At 38.8% G+C, this 21,545-nt stretch overlaps 1 protein-coding gene across 3 annotated transcripts in view; it reads right to left on the bottom strand.

Moving 5' to 3' along the window:
* Window positions 1–378: 378 nt before the first annotated feature.
* Window positions 379–21,545, bottom strand: part of Ndufaf5 (NADH:ubiquinone oxidoreductase complex assembly factor 5) — a 29,916-nt gene continuing 8,749 nt past the window's right edge. Inside the window, exons 4-11 of one of the 3 annotated variants that reach the window (XM_028756267.1) lie at window positions 19,559–19,606; window positions 17,664–17,767; window positions 15,595–15,634; window positions 14,420–14,617; window positions 10,410–10,470; window positions 1,054–1,137; window positions 648–730; window positions 379–487 (exon numbers count right to left, since the gene is read on the bottom strand). In XM_028756267.1, the coding sequence (XP_028612100.1) occupies window positions 401–487; window positions 648–730; window positions 1,054–1,137; window positions 10,410–10,470; window positions 14,420–14,617; window positions 15,595–15,634; window positions 17,664–17,767; window positions 19,559–19,606 (705 nt within the window). In that variant the 3' untranslated portion in view covers window positions 379–400. Of the gene's footprint in view, window positions 488–647; window positions 731–1,053; window positions 1,138–4,285; window positions 4,382–10,409; window positions 10,471–14,419; window positions 14,618–15,594; window positions 15,635–17,663; window positions 17,768–19,558; window positions 19,607–21,545 lie in introns of those variants that run through there. The other 2 variants (XR_003709864.1, XM_028756279.1) reach the window with 2 other exon arrangements.

Genomic DNA, 21,545 nt, shown 5'->3' on the forward strand with positions numbered 1-21,545 from the left:
CTAGCAATCTGTCCTTCCTCTCATCCTGAGGGGTGTGATCATCTCACAGACACAACAAAGGACCAGTGGGAAGAAAGGTGCAGAATGCTAGAATGAGCATGCTTTCCCATCAAGTCACGTACTCACACATGTGCACATACTTCTAGGTTCCCCACCCCAAAGGAAAACATTTTCTTTGCTTTCAGGCTGAATCTGCAAGGATGGCCAATCACTGTGTAACAGCATCTTTACATAAATAGAAACAAATGAGAACTTGAAATACTTACTAAGTGTCAATTACTATTAGGTTGCTAGTAAATAGCTCAATAGGTTGCATCTTGCTTCAAACTGTAATAATTTAAATGTGAAAGTTATTTCTGATGAAAATTCTGAGAAACATTACAATTGAATAAAATATTTATTATTTTTTCCCCTGTGACATGACATCATTTAGTTTTGCTAGCTCTCCAAATGACACGGTTGCAGAACCTCTTTCAGCTGGCCTTGCCTGAAAACAATAAAAATGAAAAATATTAGATACAGACAAGGCTAACCCAGAGTAACCCCAATCATGATATGCATGATAAAATATACCCTAAGTCAATCAACAATGGAAAACAAGCAGAAACAGAAACCCTCTAAGAAAAGTGATGCCGTAATATCATTACCTGAGAGTCATGGTATTTCCATCCTATCATGTGGTAGATCTGATAGGTGGCAGGTATGGAACCGTCCTCATTCCTGTACATTTCTAAAAAGACAAACCTGGTTAAATTCTGGAAACAGTCATATGAGAAACAGTATCTACTCAATAATAAACACCTACTTCAAAGAGAAATGGGTCCTAGGCTAGCTGCAGGATCCGAATGCCTCACATAACAAGACAGAACACAGAGAAGCTGACAGTATGGAAACCAGAGCTACTTGGAAACAGACACAGATTAGGATCTATATCTGAGAGAAAATAAAAATCAAAATTCCCATGAAGCCTGACAGTACCTTACAAGAAGGAAATAGCACTGTGTAATGCACAAACGCCTCTGTGACTGCAGGTAGAAGGAGTGGATGGCTCACCTCTGTAAACCGCTGCAGCTGCCAGCATTGTGTCTCGGTGCAGCAGGGCTTTTCTGTTCCAAGAACAGTTGCTCTCACCCATACCTAAAAATAGACTACAGGCAGTTTAAGAAAATACTGCAAATATCCCGAGCAACTCAGTATCAAGACATGATATATCTTATTCAATAGCATCTATGCTCAGTCTCATGCACTTTCAGATTACAGCTAGGCTGCCTACTGACTGGAGCAAAGCTCTCTGAATCCTCTTCACTACTAAGTCAAGTAGGAAGGTTAATTCTCAGGAGAGAAGCACCAGGATGCTTCCCACAACAGCCACAGTCTATAGTATGCCAGCTCAGCAAAACCCACCTAGACACTAGATGGGCCACAAGCCCTGGCAAGTGTCTTTCAAAGAAAATCACACCTTCTACCCTTTCTTGCTGGCTCTTTGAGACAGGACATTGTGACAATGTCTCCTTCCTTCAGAGTGGCATATGTAATTACAACTGTGAACTTGGATGAGGGCTGAGGAACTCATTTAATACGACCACGCCTTCAAATCTTTTGATAGTTTACTAACAACAGATTTAAAACTTATGTGCATTTTCCACAGAGGCACTTTTTTTAGTATTTTAAAATTAATCTTCAGACCTTTTTTCTTTAAGTTGATGGTAAGAGGCTGTTTACTGACAATTTCTCTTGTAAGCTAGAGAGATAGCTAGAATTAATGGATAAAGTGCTTGCTATACAACCACAAACTCCAACTTACACATAAAATCCAGGTGTGGTGGTGTCTGCCTGTAATCCTTATGCTGGAAAGGGAGACAAGGGAATCCTGGGGGCACTAGCCTAGTGAATTAGTGACCAGGCTCAGTGAGAAAGGAAAATAGAGAGAGTTGACACTGAGAAGAATACTGACAATAACCTCTGGCAACTACCTGTATACATATGGAGGCTGCACACACATTCACATGCAGACAAAGGTATACCCCAAAACACACATACACACACACACAACACACACACACACACACACACACACACACACACACACACACACAGAGGCCTAGGTTCAATACACAGAGGCCTGGGTTCAATTCCCAGTACTGCAAAAAATACAAACAAATTAATGTAATATCAAATTAATGTTACCTATCTTTCTTTACATGTGCATTTTAAATTATTTGAAAAGGCTATGTTTAAGATCATTCTACAAAAGAACTAAAGGAAATTTTTAAATGTTGTAATTACTCTTAATATGAAAATTTACCTCATGAGCAACTGTCTACTACTTACTTTCACTGATCTTTACTTTTCAATGATCAAGAAATGATCATTTCTTCACTAGTTTAAAAATAGCAATCTTTTTAAATTTTTATTTTATTTAAATGAAATTTTAATAATAAAATTTTAATTTTTATTGCATTGGTTTTATAAAAAGCAATCAACAAAGAGGCTGGCAAGATGCCTCAGTTAAGTACACACATGCTCTTGCTAAGAACCTGAGTTTGGTCCCCAAAATATACCAAGCCGTGCCCAAAAGTCTATTAACTCCAGCTCCAGGAATCTGGCCCTCTTCTGGCTTCTGAGGGCACTGCTTCAATAAGTAAAGTCATCCTACTAATAAACCCAGTGTCTTGTATTTTTTGAGTTTAACAGTCCCAATTCATAAATTATTAATAGCCACAAACTAGTAAGCTAAGTTAATTTAAAAAAATATGACTGGGTGGGGCAATGCACACTTAAAATCCCAGCACTTAGGAAAGAGAGCCAGGAGGACTGTGATTTCAGGGTTATCCTCAGCTATGTGAGACCCAGTTTCAAGTATAGGAACAAACAAACAAGAAACCTCCAACCCATCAACCAACCAAAACAAAAAATCCTGGGGGCCAGAGCAACAGCTCAGTGGTTAGGAGCACATACTGCTCTTCCAGAGGAGCTGAATTCAATTCGCAGCATCTACATCAGAGGCTAGTAACTTCTAGCAATTCCAGTTTCGGAGGCTCCATTCCTCCGGATACTCCGGATACACGTGTGGGGCATATGCTCTTTGACATACACATTAAATAAAGACTAACAAATCTTAAAAAGTATTTTGGACCTATTATATATCCATCTTAAAAATATTCTCTCACATGGTGAGCATCAATCACACAGCATCAAAGTAAAGCAGGATTCACACTGCAACAGTCTATTACCAACGATGGAAACAAAACTTTAGTTTCTGCTCAACTTCCCACTGTCCTGGCTTCATTCCACATCACATGTAGTAAATACAAACACAATAAACAATTCACTAGACATTCTAAAAAGCCTGCCAAACAATTGTTACTTGCATATTCTAAATAAAATTGTTGGGCATCTGTCACCTCTGTGGGTCTGATCCAGCTCAGTTATAGAAAATTCTAGAGCACTAATATACAACATCAACAGTAACTCCTGCCACAGTAGTCCAGTCTTCCCTCAGGAACACACACTGCTGTACAGAACTCCCCCTTTCCTTGTGAAGTACTGAAGAGAACCTGAACTCTGATCACAACCTTACATAACCTAGGATAAGCATGATTCAACCTTCATTAGACTCAGTTTTCATCTTTAAAATGGAACATCTTGTAGTTCACTACGCAGAAACTTTTCTGACAACCATTTAGGAAAGACATTTGCTTTTTTTATTTTTGTTTTTTGTTTTTGTTTTTTTTTTTGGTTTTTCAAGACAGGGTTTCTCTGTATAGCCCTGGCTGTCCTGGAACTCACTCTGTAGACCAGGTTGGCCTCGAACTCAGAAATCCCCCTGCCTCTGCCTCCCAAGTGCTGGGATTAAAGGCGTGCGCCACCACTGCCCAGCTAGGAAAGACATTTGTAATGGCAGACTTAACCTGAGCTTGAGATAACAGAAAGACACTGGCTGGTAATTATTTAATAAGATTATCTGGTTTTACATTTGATCTTGGCCAAATGCTGTGAAGGGATTTCTCACAGTGGTGTTTTGTTTTGGTTTCTCAAGAAAGGGTTTCCTTATGTAGCCTTGGCTGTGCTGGAACTAGCTCTGTAAAGCAGGCTGGCCTCAAACTCACACAGATCCTCCTGCCTCTGCCTCCAGGGTGTTGGTAATGAAGGTGTGAGCCACCAGTGCCCAGTGCCCGGCTTTCTCACAGTGTTTTTAAGGTTTAATTCAAATGCTTATTAAAAACAAACTTTAATATGGATTACTGAAACAATGTGAATATTGCCTTTAAAAAGCTGAACTTACCTTAAAAGCACTGTGAAAGCCTTGAAAATGTCTCATGCATGCATCAGCTGATATGAAACTTGTTTGTAAAATTAGGTCAACATTCTCCATTTTTTTTCTGTGAATTAATAATAATGGCAGCTAAAATGAGACACACCTCAACCATCAGAAAACAAACACAACACAGATACAGAATACAGAAGCCAACTGGGGGACACCACCTTCCAGGTGGCTCAGGAGCACCCAGCAAACACCCACGCTCCTCCCCCTTTCCTCAGACTTTTCCCACTGGGTGAAGTGGAGACATGAAGATATGAACTAAGCGGTTTGCCTCCACTACAACTTGGACAAGTTCCTTTCTTCTCTGTGCTAAAGTTTCCTCGTATATCAGGACAGACTAACCACGCTAGTTCCTGTCTTACCCTCCTATAAACCATGCCTTACAAGCAGGCAAACAATGTCCTTTCTACTACACTTGACTCTAAGTCATCTCTGAGGAAAATTCTCTCAAGACAAACTCTAAGGCTCAACTGAGAAAATCCAGACACTTCTGTTCTTCTATCCTTCCCCATCATCTGCCTATTCTATACACTTAGGCAATATTATTGCCTCAGTCCCCCAATATAAGAGTAGGCTATACATAACCTTTCATAGCTCCCCACCCATGATTGTATACACACCATTCTTGGTGACACTCCTCCAAACTTTCCCTACCCTTCATCCTGAAAAACTCACTTAAGCTTACTTAGGCTCAGCTTTTCTATAAAAGACTCCCTAACATCCTAAGCAGATTTAAGGCCAAATCCCTTGTGTTTCTCTCATCTTAAGCCAAGGTTTGTCTGTCTAGCTTGGGAGTCTTTTCATCTAGAATATTAGCAGCTTGAGATCAGAAACTGTGTATCTCCATAACTAGCTAAGAAGTTGGCACATGGCAGAGACTCAATAAACAGTAAGTGAATAAATATAAAACCCACCAGTTAAGGTTTTTTCCTAGACAAATAACATTTTTACAAATTATCTTTATTTGATTATCAGATAAAAGACATCAAAAACATGATTTTTGTAAAAGGCCTGAGAGTAGAGGTAAGAGATCTCTCTAAAGGATAAGTATTCAGAACAGTTCCTCAAACTGTCAGATCTATTTAAAACCCCAGAGGATAGGCATTACTAACTGGGAAGGGGCCCCAGAAAGGTTCTAAAACTTGATCTAGAAAGTGGTTAAAAATGCAAGCAATGATCTACCCGAAGACCATGTGTTGTGGTTTGAAGAGAATGGCCCCATAACTATATCTGAATACTTCATTCCCAGTTAGTGGAACTATCAGGGAGGAATAGCAGGTATGGCCTTGCTGGAGTAGGTATGGCTTTGTTGGAGATGAGTCACTTGGGTAGACTTTGAGGTTTCAAAAGTCCATGCTAAGCCTTTCCTGACCTGCCTGTCAGTAGATCAGGATGTAAGATCCCAGCCCCATGTGCCATGCTGTTCTGCCTGCCACCAAACTTCCCACCATGGAGAATGGACTTGGCCTCGAAAACCTCCACTTAAATGCTTTCTTTTATAACAGTTGCCTTGGCCATGGTGTCTCTTCACAGCAATAGAACTGTAACTAAGACACCATATGTCTCACACTCGCCTTCCTGCACCTTCAGATTAAGGCATTTCTCAATCCTCACCAGAGAAGCTTGTTTGCAGTAGATGATGTTCAACACTGAGACCCACAAGTGGCCATGGTTCAGAGAAGTAGAGACTGCAGAATGCTCAGTTCTAAATGGAACACACACACCAAACCCCCTGTGCCAAAGGCTGAGGGATCATTAGACAGAATGTAAGATCCAGCAGGAAATGACAAGGAGGAGACAGTGTCTTCTGGGAGCAGCAGGGTAGCTGCACATATGAACCAGTATGGCAGCAGCACCTGGAATGCCCAAGCCAAATAAGGTCTCAGCATGGAGAGTGGAGCTGGACACAGTGTTCCACCCCTACCTGAGGAGCTATTAGCCATTGTTAGCTGTTGGAAGAGGACGGGTCAGTTTTCTCTAAGAGTGTAGCCATGATAAGTTAGCCACACTCCAGCAGAAGGCTACAGATCCAAGCAGCACAAACTGACCTTGAGGGGATGGGGAAAGGACAGGGACATAAAACTGGGTGGGAGGGTCGGCGCTGAGTGAGTCTTAAAAGAATTTGGGAGAGTGAATATGATCAAAACATATTTTATGAAATTCTCAAAGAAATAATAAAAAATATTTTTTAAAAATACAAGCAGCTATAACACTAAGGTTATGGCACTTAACAGAAAGGCTAATTTCACTGTATGAAAGCTGCATCTATGTATTAGTATACATACACATATATATGTTCACTCTATTAATGTATAGTATAAAACTGTAGATTCAGGTAACTAATCCTAGGTTTAGCATGACTACAGACAAGGTAATTATGCCTTTGATGAGTTCACCTGTAAATCAAGATATTAGAAAACCGGAGCCAGATACAATACAGCAGCACTCAGGAGGAAGAGGCAGAGGCATGCAGACGTAAGTCTGAGGTCAGCTTGCAATCACAAGACCAAAGCAAGAACAAGGCTAGCTTGAGGGTATACAGCCAGACCCTGTCTCAAAAAATCAAGAGGCTGGGGATGTAGCTCAGTGACAGAGCACTCGGATTACATGTGCAAGGCTAAGGGTGTTTTGATCCCTAGAAAAACAAACCCACACATGGAAAGAAAAAAAAATAACCCAGAGAACTACAGAGTAATTACTGTATTTTTAAATCAGTGGGCAGTAACCTTTTCCAACTGATAGATCTAATTTCTTATCTCTTTCTATTTTCTTTCTTGAAATGAATCATGAGCACAGCATTTATTATAGACCAGTACAAAATAAACACTGTATTCAAAGAATTATTGTTGGAGCTTAAATGAGAAATAATAATTTCGTTACCATGTAATTTCATTACCATAAGCTTTTGGATAAAAGAGCTCCATGTTTCTATGAATCTGTTTAGTACTTGGGGATATTTCAAAAAATGTTTGCTGTGTTTTATTATCTTTATCATCTTTAGTATACACCAGTAGCCTACCAATCCTATTTTTCACGTTGTGAAGGGACCATAATGAAAGGTTTTGGGCTATGTGTATTTCCCTTTGTTAATAATGACAGTATAACTGTACGCACAGAGTGGTAAACACATAAAACAAGCCTTGTGAGAAACAGGCCAACCCTTACTGCTAATAGACAACTATGACAAGCAACTAGAGTCAGTTAAGACACCAGGACACAAGACAAAAGTTTGGCACCTAACTCTGACACTCAGATTCAAGTGCTCTCTTTAGCCCTAATGTTTCTCACTTAACATAAAAGCAGTTATCAAGAGGGATGGTGAAAAAAAAAAAAACAAGTGCAAAAATGTTTGTAAAAATCGTAAGTCTGTAAATGTAACAGGCAAGCACTTAAGTAAATTTCATTACTTTGAAACATATTGTAAATTTTCAGAAACAGATGAAGGCTTCCCTATAGCTAAGCATAATTCTATTTCACAGATCCCAACTTTAACTCCTCTAGCCATGAAAATTGCCTCTGCTATTAGTGATGTGTGTGTGCATGTGCAAACAAGCAGTTCACAAAGTTTCACAAAGGAGAACAGCTGGCAATCTCTTGATGGCAGGTATTTCTTCTTGAATAAGTCACACTTTTCAAAGTTGAGAGGTAGGAACTGCATCCCTGCTGTTCCTTGGAGTGTCTTCCTGGTCATTAAAAACTCTCACCCTGTAGAGGATAGCTCCATTGCTGTAACCTCTGCTCCTGCTTGCTGGCAGACCTCAGCCTAGTCAGTCCCCTCCTTTGAAGGTTTGACACCTGGCTTGGTTTTCCTGTGGCCCTCTCATTCTGAGTGGACAGGATGTCAGTGTTAGTGTCTGTCAAGTTCCACTCTCTCTACCTCATCTCCAATGAGCTTTGTCTCTCCCCTCTGCCTCTGTGTGTGAGAGATGTCCCCGACAGAGTTGTGACTTCCAGTCATCTACCAAGCATCTCATTTTCCAAGTGCACCATCCTGCCCTTTCAGCATGATCAAGTTCTTCAGTTGTAACTATTTTCTGACTGTTTTGAGACTACTTAGCTACAGAAACTTTCATCCAATTTCCCAGCTCACTTTCGCCTTCTACTTCCTTTTCCTTCCAGTTCACCACTTCAACTATATTTGTGGAGTTATCTTTCACTTTTGTATTTCTGTCAAGTAATAGCAAAACACCAACCCAAACTGACCCAACTTCCTGTTGTTGCCAATCAGAGAAGTCTGATTGAGTTTAATGAACACTTCACACTCTGTAACTTACCCCTAGTCATTCACCTTTCTCTCCAATACTATTTCAGTGTTTCTACACAATTCTCAAACAACGGACCTCCACATGGTATTACTTCCTCTGTATCAAAGCAAACAGCACCATGAGCAGGATCTTCTTGCTACCAAACACAAACACCTACATCCACTAGGACTATCCTCCTCCCTTCAATCAATACATCTGCCTCCACCTTCCCTAGTCAACTCTGCTGCAGTGATGTGGGAGACCAAAACTTGTAAGACTGCATTCACCAAATGCTTATTTCACAAAGGCCATAGAATAAGTCACAGGCTGAGGTTAGAGAAGAGAAAAAGAAAACCCGCACCCTTGAGGAGCTTGTCTGATCAAGCAGACTAAAGAATGTGGTCTCAAGGTGGGCATGACCATGAGCAGAGATGAACCAAAAGCACTCTATTGACACCAGGACTACTTGGCAGGTGTGGTATGTAACAGGGATACTGAGAATAAACCTTGAAAACAAGAGTATTTATAGAGACTTTTAAGGTCTCGGTGACAAGCCAGGTTGAACTACATAATACAACTTTCAAAGCCAAGCTAAAGCTCTGGATCTGAACTAATGATAAGGGTTTTCCCTAAATTTCGAACATGAGACATATATGAAGAAAAATATACTACCACACATTAATGTGAGTAGATCATGTCTATAACCCAAGCTAAGGCAATACAGAGTTCAAGGTCAGCCTGGGCCAAACCATGGGACATAGTCTCACAAAACCAAATGAATTTGGGAAGTCAAATTATCAATATATTTTGGGTACTGGAGATCAAACCTAGGAAAGGGAAAACAATGTTAATAAGGTCTATTATTGTTTAAACATGGAAGCCCACCACCACTGCACATGTTTGAAATCTTGGTCCCAGTTGCTGGCACAATTTTAGAAGATTGTGGAAGAGGTGAGGTCTAAAAGGAAGTGAGTAACTGGAGTGCTAAGCCTTGAGCATTACAGCCTGGCTATGTCACTCTGGCCTCCTGCTGTGGTATCTCCAACTGCCTCTTTCTCCTGTCACAGTGCCTTCCCTGCTACAACAGACTATACAGCCCGAAGCCCGAGCCAGCATAGACTTTTCCCTTAGTTGTTTCTGTCAGGTATAATCTGGGGACTTTAAGGTTTTGTGCAGGATGTGATTCTCACTTGTCACAGTCCCTCAACTCTGTCTCACTTCCTCTGCCAAATGCCCTTCTTCGGTTCTGGCCATGTTCTCTTGCAAAAACCGCTTTTGCATAAGATGTTCTTTGTGCCTGAGACACACTTTCCTCACCTTTTCATCTGGTTAACTCATCTCTGTTCTTTAGACATGGCTCAAATACCATAAATACCATGTTCTCAAATACAATTTCTCTAATCTTCCAGACCAAGATATATTTTCAACTAAACCTCAACCCTAAACTCAAACTATCTAAGGACTGTAATTTTTTTAAATGTGTGTGTGTGTCTGTGTGTGTGTGTGTGTGCATACTTAGACCTGAGATATGAACTGTTGCTACTGGAAATCACTAAAATATCCATAAATGTACCTAAAACAAGTTCCTCCTATATTATTCCAGAAGCAGACATGGCACTAACAAGCCTCAATTCCATAGCACTAACCACAGTTCTGATTTAACTCTTCTTCGTATCCTCTGCCTGGCGTCTACCTCCTTCTACATTTTATACCATAAGCTGTAAGATGACAGTGTGCTTTCTCACCAGGAATAGACTGCCTAGTGCTTAGCCCATTGCTGCCATAGAATACACTGTCAAAATGCCTCTCAAATAGTCTGCAAATTCTTTAAAACACCTTACCTTTTAAATCTTCCATCAGTTCAAACATTCCAGGATAATTAACTTGAATTTCATCAGTATCCTATTTTTTAAAGAAAAATGTATTATTCATGTGACAATCATGAACAACAATGAAAAATTATGCTAAAGAGCTATTAACTGTTTCCCACACCACTCTTGAGGTAGGTAAGAATTTTTGCTATCAAGTGCTTACCAGTAATAGACAAGTGCCTACCTCTGAGCTCTATCTCCAACCCCAAGAAGTGTCTTGTTTTCAATATTCTTCACAAATGTTATCTTCTAAAAGCCTAACAACTGGTACTAGTTTCTACTTTGAAAAGAAAATGGAGTAACTCTGTTTTATGTTGTAATGGTTACTTTTATTTTGTTTGTTTGTTTGTCAAGGCAGGATCTTACTATGTAGCCTAGACTGCTGTAGATTTCACTATGTAAACCTGGCTGGCCTCAAACTCAAAAATCTGCCTACCTCTGCCTTTGCTGAGATTAAAGAAAGGTTTTTGCCACCATGAGTGATTTCTTGTTGTTTTTTGTAAAACATCTCCCAAAAGGGTGTTAAAAGACCAAGTTAGGCATGAAGTGGGCAGAGCAAGCTCCTATTCAATCTCCCAACTCCAAACATTCATTTAACATACTTCACTCAGATATAGGACATATCAGATATAAAACTGGGAAGAAAAGACACTACAGTTCTAATCATCACCTTGACACAATGAAGAATCACTTGGGAAGAGGGTTCAATGAGGGACTGTCCTATCAGGTTTGTCTTTGGGGGGCTATATTGATAAGGGAAGACCTGGCCCACTATGGGCAGTACTATTCCCTGGGAGTTTGTATTAGATTGTGTAAGAGTGAGAAAAGTTTTAAAAAGTGAGCTGGGTAATAAGCATACATGCCTCTGCATGACTGGATTGCTTCAAGTTCCTGTCTTGGGTAGAGGAATAAAGTATCAAATGTCAGGAGTAGCCTTCTTTCTACTTCAAACCTGCTCTATTACTTGTCCCTATGCGTAGATTTCATTATTCCTTTCTATTATTTGAAATATATATGCGTTGGCATGTGTGCCCATGAGGGGGAGGAGATCACATTTTGTAATAGGACTGGGAATTGAACTCATGATCTTTACACAGGCTAGGTAAGGGTTCTACCACTGAGCTGTATTGCCAGCCTTGTGTGTACTCTGAGTAGTGTCTATTAAAATGGATAATGGCCATTTAATCTCTGTACTTTTTACACTAACAAACCATTAAAGAGATCCTTGCTCAGACATAGCAGTACAGGTTTATAGTCTCATATGTCTGCAATGCAGAGGAAATCTGCAAGTTCAAGGTATTTTTTGAGCTACAGTGTGAATTCAAGGCCAGCCTAAGCAGTTAATTAGAGTTTCTCTCAAAACAAAAAGTAAAATAATATATGGCAGACTGGCACACTGTTAACCCCAGCCCTCAGAGAGACAGCCAGATCTCTGAGTTCAAGGTCAGCCTGGTCTATGAAGTGAGTTCTAGTACAGAGTAACATAATAATCCACTCCACACCTTCTGTATTACCCTTTCCTACACCCCATCTACATAGTGTAGAGGTTTTACCTTTCCAGTAAGCATTTTTTCACCTCTATTTATAGGTTTGTAACAACAATATGGTGGGAAATATTGGAAATGAGAGTAGACTTAAAACGGTTATTATTACCATACTGTAAATAAAGGAATATTAAAATTAAAGCTTTAAACCAGTGGTATCTTGCCAATCACATCAGATCTCAAGATCTGATGAAAAATCCCTGACACTTTGCTCTACATAGCAACAACAACAGCAAATGATTTTGTGCACAGGTTCCAGTGTATCAGATGCTAAATCCTATGAGGACCACTACACAACTGAAGAACACAATACAAGAATTGGTTTTGTTGACTACTACACCCAAATACATAGAACAGCACCCCAGCCCAGAACTCATCAATAAACAGTTGTTGCAAGACTGAATAAATAATATAGATTAGGAAGATATTTACTATAGTACTGATTCTACTAGCAAAACAGAAAATCTGGAACAAATGGAAATGTGCAGAGAGAAAAAATTAAATAAAACCATAGCATGTTTATATTAGTGAATAAGATGTGGATATTAAGATGGAGAGCAAATATCTGCACTACTTTTTGTCTTCTTTTTGAGACAGAGTTACTATGTATAACCTTGGCTGTACTGGAACACTCACTCTGTAGACAAGGCCCGTTGAGAACTAGGAGATCCACCAGTTTCTCTCTGCCTCCCAAGTGCTGGTGTAAAGGTGTGTGCTACCCCAAATACTAAAGGCTAAAATTTTGAGAAATGCTGTTCTCAGACTAAAACTAAGACTGAGGTAAATGAGGTTTTTTTTTTTTTCAGTTTATCTGAAGTTTTACATTTATGATTAAAATTATTTGTGAATTACTTATATAATTAAAAACATCTTTAAAATATAATAACCCCTCAATGAATAATTTCTTGTATCAGTAATGTTGATTCTTCAACATGAAGCCATGCTTTCCAATCTTCAGATGTTCAGCATTTCAAAACCACATTTTTACTGGCTTTGACAATTTAAAAGTTTATTAAAAGTCAACCTAGACTCAAGTAAGAAGTCTCAGGCCTGTCTGCAGCCCTTACCTTGGCCCCTCCCCTCTCCCCTTCTCTGGAGGCTTTTTTTTTTTTTTTAAGATTAGGCTTTCTGCCAGCTTACCCCCTTGCTTTTTGAAAATGATTTTATGAAATGCATTCACAATAAGTTAACTCAAATAGCCAATTTAAATGTAAGCTTATCCCTAGCTATGCAATTAGAGGCTCTTCTTCATGGAATTCCAGTCGCTTCCAATCAAATGTACACGTTTCTACATCTGAGGGGTTTGGAAATCATAGTAAGTCTATTCAACTCATCTGAGGAGAGTAAGTGCTGTAGAATGACTGTGACTGGAAAGAGGTGGAAGGGAGAGAGAGGACTCCCTTCGGGAAATCTATTCGTGGGAAGTGCTAGGAGTAGCATGAGGAAAGAGAAAAGCAGGTCAAGGAACTCATACTCTTTGGCCATTTAATATCAAGGGCTACCCAAGGTGAAACACATTTATATTTCTTAAGGAAATGCTGAGAAAAATGAAGTACTTTTCTTAAATTCCCTTCAGAAACACAGGAACAGGGCAAGGATTCAAGTTACAGTCATTACAGCCAGGTGTGTATGTCTGGAACCAAAGTACACTGAAGATGGAACAGAAGCAGCACTTCCATATCACTCTGAGACATAGAAGACTGAGTCTCCAAAACACCTCCCCAAAATAAAGTTATATGCAGTGTTCTATTCCAGTCTATGCAGAATCTACTTTTCTTCTACACTTACTTCGTATGGATTTTTTTTTTATAAAACACTCCATTCTGTTTGAAATAGAACATGTTCTACCTCAACAAAGCCTAGACCTAGAGAATGTCATCATTTTTGTCTGCTTGAATTTATAGCTGGTGGTAGGGAGAGTATTATAAATGTCCCTTTAATAGATACATCTTTTCACATTTATAGTGGTCTTATCCCAAACTGCACCTAATTTGGATCTGAAGATTCTAATGGAGTAGTATTTTTATAAAGTTTCCCTCAGAGGGGTTGGAAAGATGGCACAGCAGGTAGAAGCCCACACAGTTGGAGAGAACTGACTACCAAAAGCCTTCCCTTGACCTCTACACCTTCCTTCCTCACAAGATAAATAAATATTTAGAGACGTCTCTTCATAAACTTTGGCACTTTTTTTGAAGTGATTTACTCTGGAATCTAAAAAGTTTATATTACTGACATCAGTCAGACTGTGTTTATGTACACTAAAGACAGTATGTCATTACCATCCCACCCACTAAAAGAAGACAAACAAATTTTGAGGAAATTGTCCCAAATATTCCAGAACACTACCAATATATGCTGTTTTATACCTTTAAATTTTTTTAAGTTTTTTTTTTTTAAACAATACAATAAGTAGGTTACTTGTGGCCTGATACTCACCACAGTCAGAGTGTTGAAGCCAGCTCTTCCCAGCAGATGCCCTAGGTCATTGACAGCAGTGAAAGGAGAAATGTGTGGGGAAAAGCCTCCTTCTCTTTCTGTTTCTGCTAACTGTAATGAACACCGGAGTTCATAGAGCGTGTCACCTCCAAACATTGCACCAACAAACACCCCATCTGGTTTTAAGACATAATGAATCTGCAATAAATATAACAAAACTATTCAAATTTTACAGACAGAAACATCAAAAGAATAAATGTATTCAAGTCAGTATTTTATGACTACCAATCTTCTTTTGCCAAATTAATCAGAAAGTAGCTATCAGATAAGAAATCCTAGGGTCACTGATGTATGATGTATGTATGCTGTATAATAAAGACAGACAATACACTCACTAATGATACAAGTATCTATAAGATATATGTTTTCAAATCTTATAAAGTACAATGTTTTACAAAATCCTATAAAAAATTTAAGAGTAATAGATCATCAAAATTATAATCCTTTCTATTTGTGTCCTCTGAAAAGTCATTTTCAAGATTTACCACCAACACATGGAGTTTATTTCCTACTCTGTAAATCTGGGCTGGACTTGTGACTTATTTGGCTAAAGAAATGCAGTCCAGGTGACAGCCATGCGTTCTGGTCTAGTTCAGGCCAGTTCTCAGATGCTGGAAGGAACTCCAGCTGCTTTCTCTGAGCCCCACCAAGCCACATCATCATCTACCACCATCTACATCCTCTGCTCACTGATAAAAACAATCTATAAGCATTTATCTAACACTTACAAAGAGTATGCAAAGGGCAGATACAAATGTAAACAAGTTCTTACCCAGAAAAGGTTCACAGGCAATAAAAGGAGAAAGAGAAATAATAGTGTATGCTTTGTGATACCAATTTGTTTTACACAGTAGTTAAATCCTCAAAAAAAATATTAGAAGCATCTCTACAACCAAAAGTTCTCAAGGAATGTCACCCAATGTACATATTTACAAGTCAAAGTACCAAGTATACCCAAACCATGGAACATTATAAAATATTTGGTTTCACTACATTCCCTGTTAGACTTATGAACAATGAAAACAGAAACATTTTATGAACAATGAAAACAGAAACATTTGCCAATCTGTGATAAAAAAAACTTTCATAGAACAAACAAACAAAAGTCTTCTCACCTGTTCAAGTGCTCTAGGGAGGTCATTCACCCAGTGCAAACTAAAATAGAAACACATATTTGTTTAACCTAGATAGTATAATTATCAGTAGGATAAACCAAAAAAGGTACTAAACTTTGAAATCTGAAATTACATTGCTTTCTATACTTCCACAACTCTGATCTTTTTACACTCTCCATACTTTTTGCCTTTTTCAGAATGCCATATTCTTCAGCATATACATATTTTTGAATAATCTTTGACATGGTAATATGTCTTTGAGTTTCCTACATTCTTTTCATGTTTTGACAGCTTATTTCTTTTTAGTGCTAAGTAATTCTATTGTCAAGACATACCACAATTCAATACCTTAGTCCTGAAAGACATCTATGCTGGATAGTTTTATGTCAACTTGACACAATCTAAAATCATCTTGAGAGAAGGAATTCAATTAAGAAAATGGCTCCAGAAGATCAGGCTGTATACAAGCTTATATATAGGGTATTTTCTTAATTAGTGATTAATGAGGTAAGGTCCAGGGCATTATGGGTAGTGCCATCCCTGGAATGGTAGTCCTGGGTTCTATAGGAAAGCAGGCTGAGCAACCCAGGGAGAGCAAGCCAGTAAGTAGCACTCTCCATGACCTCTGCATTAGCTCCTGCCTCCAAGTTTCTTCCCTGCTTGAGTTCCTGTTCTCATGGCTTTTGATGATGAACTGTTATATGGGACAATGAGTGAAATAAACCCTTTCCTCCTCAAGTTGCTTCGGTCATGGTTTCTCATTGCAGCAACAGTAACCCTAACTAAGACAATATTTTAGTTGCTTGCAAGTTTCAGCAATTATTAACACAGCTGCAGCGGTTAATAGCACTTGTTGCTTTCGGGAAAACTGAATTCAGTGTTTGGCACCCAAATAGTGTATAACTCCAATTCCTACATCTGCTTTTGGCCTCTACAGGCATGAGACACACACGTGGCACAAATATATACTCACAGGCAAAATACTCACATAAAAAGCAAATCTGAAATATTTTTTGAAACAGTAATATATTATTCACTGTCTTATCTTTGCATGGGTATATGTTTTCCTTTTTTTGGGTAAATAAATAGCAAGGACTATAAATCCTAGATCCTAACAAAGTATGTACAAGTTTCAAGAAATCATCAAATAGTCTTTCAAAGTACCTACACCATTGTGCATTCCCATCAGGAACGAGTAAGTGTTCCTGTTGCTCTCTACACTTGCCATAGTTGATGTTGTCAGTGTTTGGCTTTTGCCTATTCTAATATGCAGATAGTACATCCAACATTGTTTAAGGCAATGGGAAACAAGCAAAGCTTTCTAAACTTAAGAAACCTCCTACATATTGTGTTTTCTGCTCACCCTGTTTCTCTCATATGCAACAACAAAAGAGTTTTAGCAAACTAGAAACTTGAGAATAAAAAGACACTTAAGACAGTACATCTAATTTCCACTTGGGTGTCTGTTAAACAGAAGAATCCTAATATCTATAAACTAAGATAACTGGTTTGTAACCAAAAAGCATTTACTCTATCACAGTGACAAATATAGCTCAGTGACAGAATGTTTGTCTTTAACACCCAAAATCTTAGGTTTAATTCCAGGCCCGGAGTGGGAGGGTATTAGTCCACTATCCATTGCTATCCTAAGAGTACAATGTTACAACATAAATTAGATCTATTTATAACATAAATACACACACATACGTACATACATAATTTGTGTGTATGTGTCTATGCATGCAAGCTTGCACATACGTGCATGTGGAGATCAAGGTTAACCTCAAGTACTCTTTCTCAGATTCTGACCATATTGTTTTTCAGTAGGTTCTCTCACCGGTTAAAATTAATCAAGTAAACTTGAGCTTGTTGCTGGCCAGGGAGCCCAGGGATCTGCCTGCCACTGCCTCTCCAGAGCTGGCAGGATGAGCATGTGCCACCATGCCTGCCTGTTATGGGTTTTATGACACAAACTTACAGCTTCATGCTTATGCAGCAAGCACTTACCAACAAGAGTATCTCGCTAGTCTCTGGAACATATTTGTTTAAGGTATAAATGGATTACTAACCTTAAGCTGCTAACCACCAGGTCAAACGTGTTTTCTTGGAAGGGAAGGAACTCTTCATCAGCTAAAATATTCACAGTAGGAATATCTGTTTCTAAGGAATTTCTCTAATGGTAAAAAATAAATTTAAATATATTTAAGTAGATTCAATTACTAATACAATCTTTGGTAAACACTGCTAATGTTATATTCGCTTAGCAGTTTCTATCAAAAAACAAAACACAAAATGTAGCACATAAAAAGCACTCAAGAATTTTTGCTAAATAACATTCAGTTGCTTCAAAAAATATTAAAAAATACATCCATTCACACTAAAACAAATCTCAGGCAGCTAAATATTTAAATGTAACAAAAGAAACTACAAAGTACTTAATATAAATATACACTTTTAGACTCCTAAAATTTTAAACTTATATATGGAGCTGCAGAGATGGCTCAGCAGTTAAGAGCACTTAAGAGACTGCTCTTCCAGAGGTCCTGAGTTCAATTCTCAGCAACCACATGGTGGCTCACAACCATCTGTAATAGAATCTGATGCCCTCTTCTGTTATCTCTGAAGACAGCTACAGTGTACTCATATAAATAAGTAAAAATTTTAAAAAATTATTAAAACTTATATAAACATGACTAAAAAGTTAGAAGCTATAAGTGAAAAACCAATTTAAAAACTTCTAAAAAGCAATAAACAATATAAATACAAAATGAGAAAAATATTTATTATAAATTATGAAGGATTAACATCTCTAAAATATAAGCTCTTAAAAATGACCTAGGGAAAAATTTATGTAAATGCTCAAATCAATGAAGGTTAGAGGACAAGCATGTCACAAAATTATTTTACAAGTTCAAAGTTAAATAACAATGAGGGCTTGGGAAAATGTCTCCGTAGTTATGAGCACTTGGTGCTCATTGCAGGACCCATGTTTGATTCCCTGCACCCAGAGAGGCTCACAAACCATCTGTAACTCAAGTTTCAAGGGATCCAATATGCCTCTAAGTTTCCTCAGGCACTAGGTATGCAGACAGTGTACATACATACAATCAGGCAAAACACTGACAGAAGCTATCTAAGAAAGGCTATGTATGGCAAGCAAGTGAGTTTCCTGGAGATGGCCCACCATTTCTGCATGGCTGTGATGGGTGCACTCTGGAGAGGCACAGCCTCATAGACCCCATCTCAGGATTGCTTCTCACTGCTGATATATGCCTTTCCTGCCATTATTACATAGCCTAATGATTCCTGGGCATCAACCCATCCTATTGGGCAAATTTCCTGCAGATCAACATGAAGATGTGCTTTTATGAATTAATGCTGTTTAGATAAATTAATGACTTTATAGAAGTCAAATAATTTTAGGAAGAAAGTTTAAGAAGATGGTTTTAGTTGTTTTGCCAGAAAGATGTAATAAAGTTAGAATTAAGAATAGAATGTGCCCCCTCCTCAAAGAATAGTAAGTAAAGGTTGCATAGTAAGCAATACAATGAGCTTTCATAAATTACACTATGAAGAGAAACAGAGTTGGGACAAATTTGTGATCAAGGAAAAACATTCAATCTAGGTCAGGTCCAAATATAAGGCCACAGGTGGGCACCATGATAAAGCAAGGCCATGTGAAACTATTGCTTTGAACTAATAATGAACTTACAGAAAGAAACACTACTTTGAACTTACTAGCAACATCTTTCTGTAACTCTCCTTTTGTGTAACATATTATGTATGAGGCATATTATGGAACATATGGAACATATTATGTATGATTACTGTATTCCGTATACTGCTTAAGTAAGACTTCTTCATGTGTACACATTTATAATTACACTTCTATTACACTGTGACAGAAATGAAGAACTAAAAATTAAACCAGGTCAGAAACAAACAGTGTTGAAAAGCTACCTACCAAAGCATGCTCTGAAATGTCTGTTTGGAAGATCTTTCCTACAGTCTCCTGCAATGGGATAATTAAAGCACATCAGATGATACAGAAACATTTATAGCTGCAGTAGCACAGAAAACAAAAAATTACTGAAACTTCCAAAAGAGGAAATTATAGAGTAGTTTTAGTTTTGTAAAGTTATTTTCTGACCAATTCCAAAATGATATGCAAGTTTCTTTAAAATACATAAAGAATAGCACAGATTTAAACACACGCAATGTAACTAATTATATTTAATACATTTAACTTAACAAAATAGAGACTACAGGTATGAACACCAATATCCTACACTGCCCCACTACTTAAACTTTTCTTTGTTTAATATGCTTACTTTGTTTAATATCCTTACTCCTATTACAAAAAGACTTCAGACAGGTTCATGCTTTCAGTTTCCACTCAAAAAGTTTCCAGAAAAAAAAAAGAAAACCCACGGAAACCAAGGAGCTTCATTTTCCTTGTTCTATCCTCTCTTCTTTCTAAGAGAGGAAGGGTTCTGACAGTGTTGTTCTTTTCTCCGGGATTCTGCATCCTGACCTCCTCCAATATTTAACCTGCATCTTCTTGTTTGCTTGTCTCACCTAACAACAGGCATCAGCTTCCCAACCAAGAAAATTTTTACTTCTGAGCATCATTTAAATTTCATATAGTTTTATTTGAGCATAATAAACATATACTTGATAGTTTTTGTTTATAATTCAGGACTCTACTTACATGGTCCACAATTCTTAGTGCCTACTGTGTCACTAAAGCACTCTCATGATCTAAGCATGAGTAAGCAATCTCTTCCCTCTGGGTCAGTCCTGTTCCACCTTGTAGCTACTCTGATGTGGATTTCATACTACCAACTCAATGCTGCTTGATGCAGGTGTGGTAAGAGAGGTGCAGAACTGACTCTAAGATGCCAGCTCCAGGACACTACCATGGAACAAAGAACTAAGCTAATAAATCTGATTATCTACCTGCTTATCATTTGAAAATCTGAACTAAGAGATATAAGTAAAGACAGGGGCAAAGGTCTCTGAGCTATAGATGTTTAAATTTAAGTTTAAAGCAGTAGTACGCTAAAAATCAGCTCTTGGCAGGACACTATTTTGTAGCACTTGGCAATTGCCATGGTATGACTATTTCTGGAAGAGCTGATTTCAAATTATCATTGAACAGAGTTGGGTAGAATACAATAATTATCTATCATGAGCTTGAAAAAGGCTAGTTAATTATAGAGTACACATATTGGGGTCACATCCATCAAGAAAACTCGGGACAAACTAGAAGAGAAAAAGAAGATAACATGTAGCATTCATGTAATCCCAGAAGGCCTATAAACAGGGGTAGACTTCATACTTTGGTTTCAGTGTCCCAATACCTTGTGAGAAATAGCTCTCATTCCAAATCCGAGTTATGTAAGAACCTCTAACAAATACCTCCGTATTTAAAATTACTTCAGTGGATTTTGGCTCTCAAAAGATAGAGCTGGGCATGACGATACACGTCTTTTATCCCAGCACTCCAGAGGCAGAGGTAGAAGAGGCAGAAGCGGCAGAGGAGGCAGGGGCAGGGGCAGGGGCAGAGGTGGCAGAGGCAGAGGTGGCAGAGGCAGAGGCAGGGTCAGGGGCAGCAGAGGCAGAGGCGGCAGAGGCAGAGGAGGCAGAGGAGGCAGAGAAGGCAGAGGAGGCAGAGAAGGCAGAGGCAGAGAAGGCAGAGGCAGAGGCAGAGGAGGCAGAGGCAGAGGCGGCAGAGGCAGAGGAGGCAGAGGCAGAGGAGACAGAGGCAGAGGAGGCAGAGGAGGCAGAGGGAGAGGAGGCAGAGGCAGAGGAGGCAGAGGCAGAGGAGGCAGAGGAGGCAGAGGCAGAGGAGGCAGAGGCAGAGGCAGAGGGGCAGAGGCAGAGGGGCAGAGGCAGAAGAGAGGCAGAGAGGGGCAGAGAGGGGCAGAGAGGGGCAGAGAGGGGCAGAG

The sequence above is a fragment of the Grammomys surdaster genome, unplaced genomic scaffold (assembly GCF_004785775.1).
Source record: "Grammomys surdaster isolate TR1022 unplaced genomic scaffold, NIH_TR_1.0 129, whole genome shotgun sequence".
NCBI classification, from domain to species: Eukaryota; Metazoa; Chordata; class Mammalia; order Rodentia; family Muridae; genus Grammomys; species Grammomys surdaster.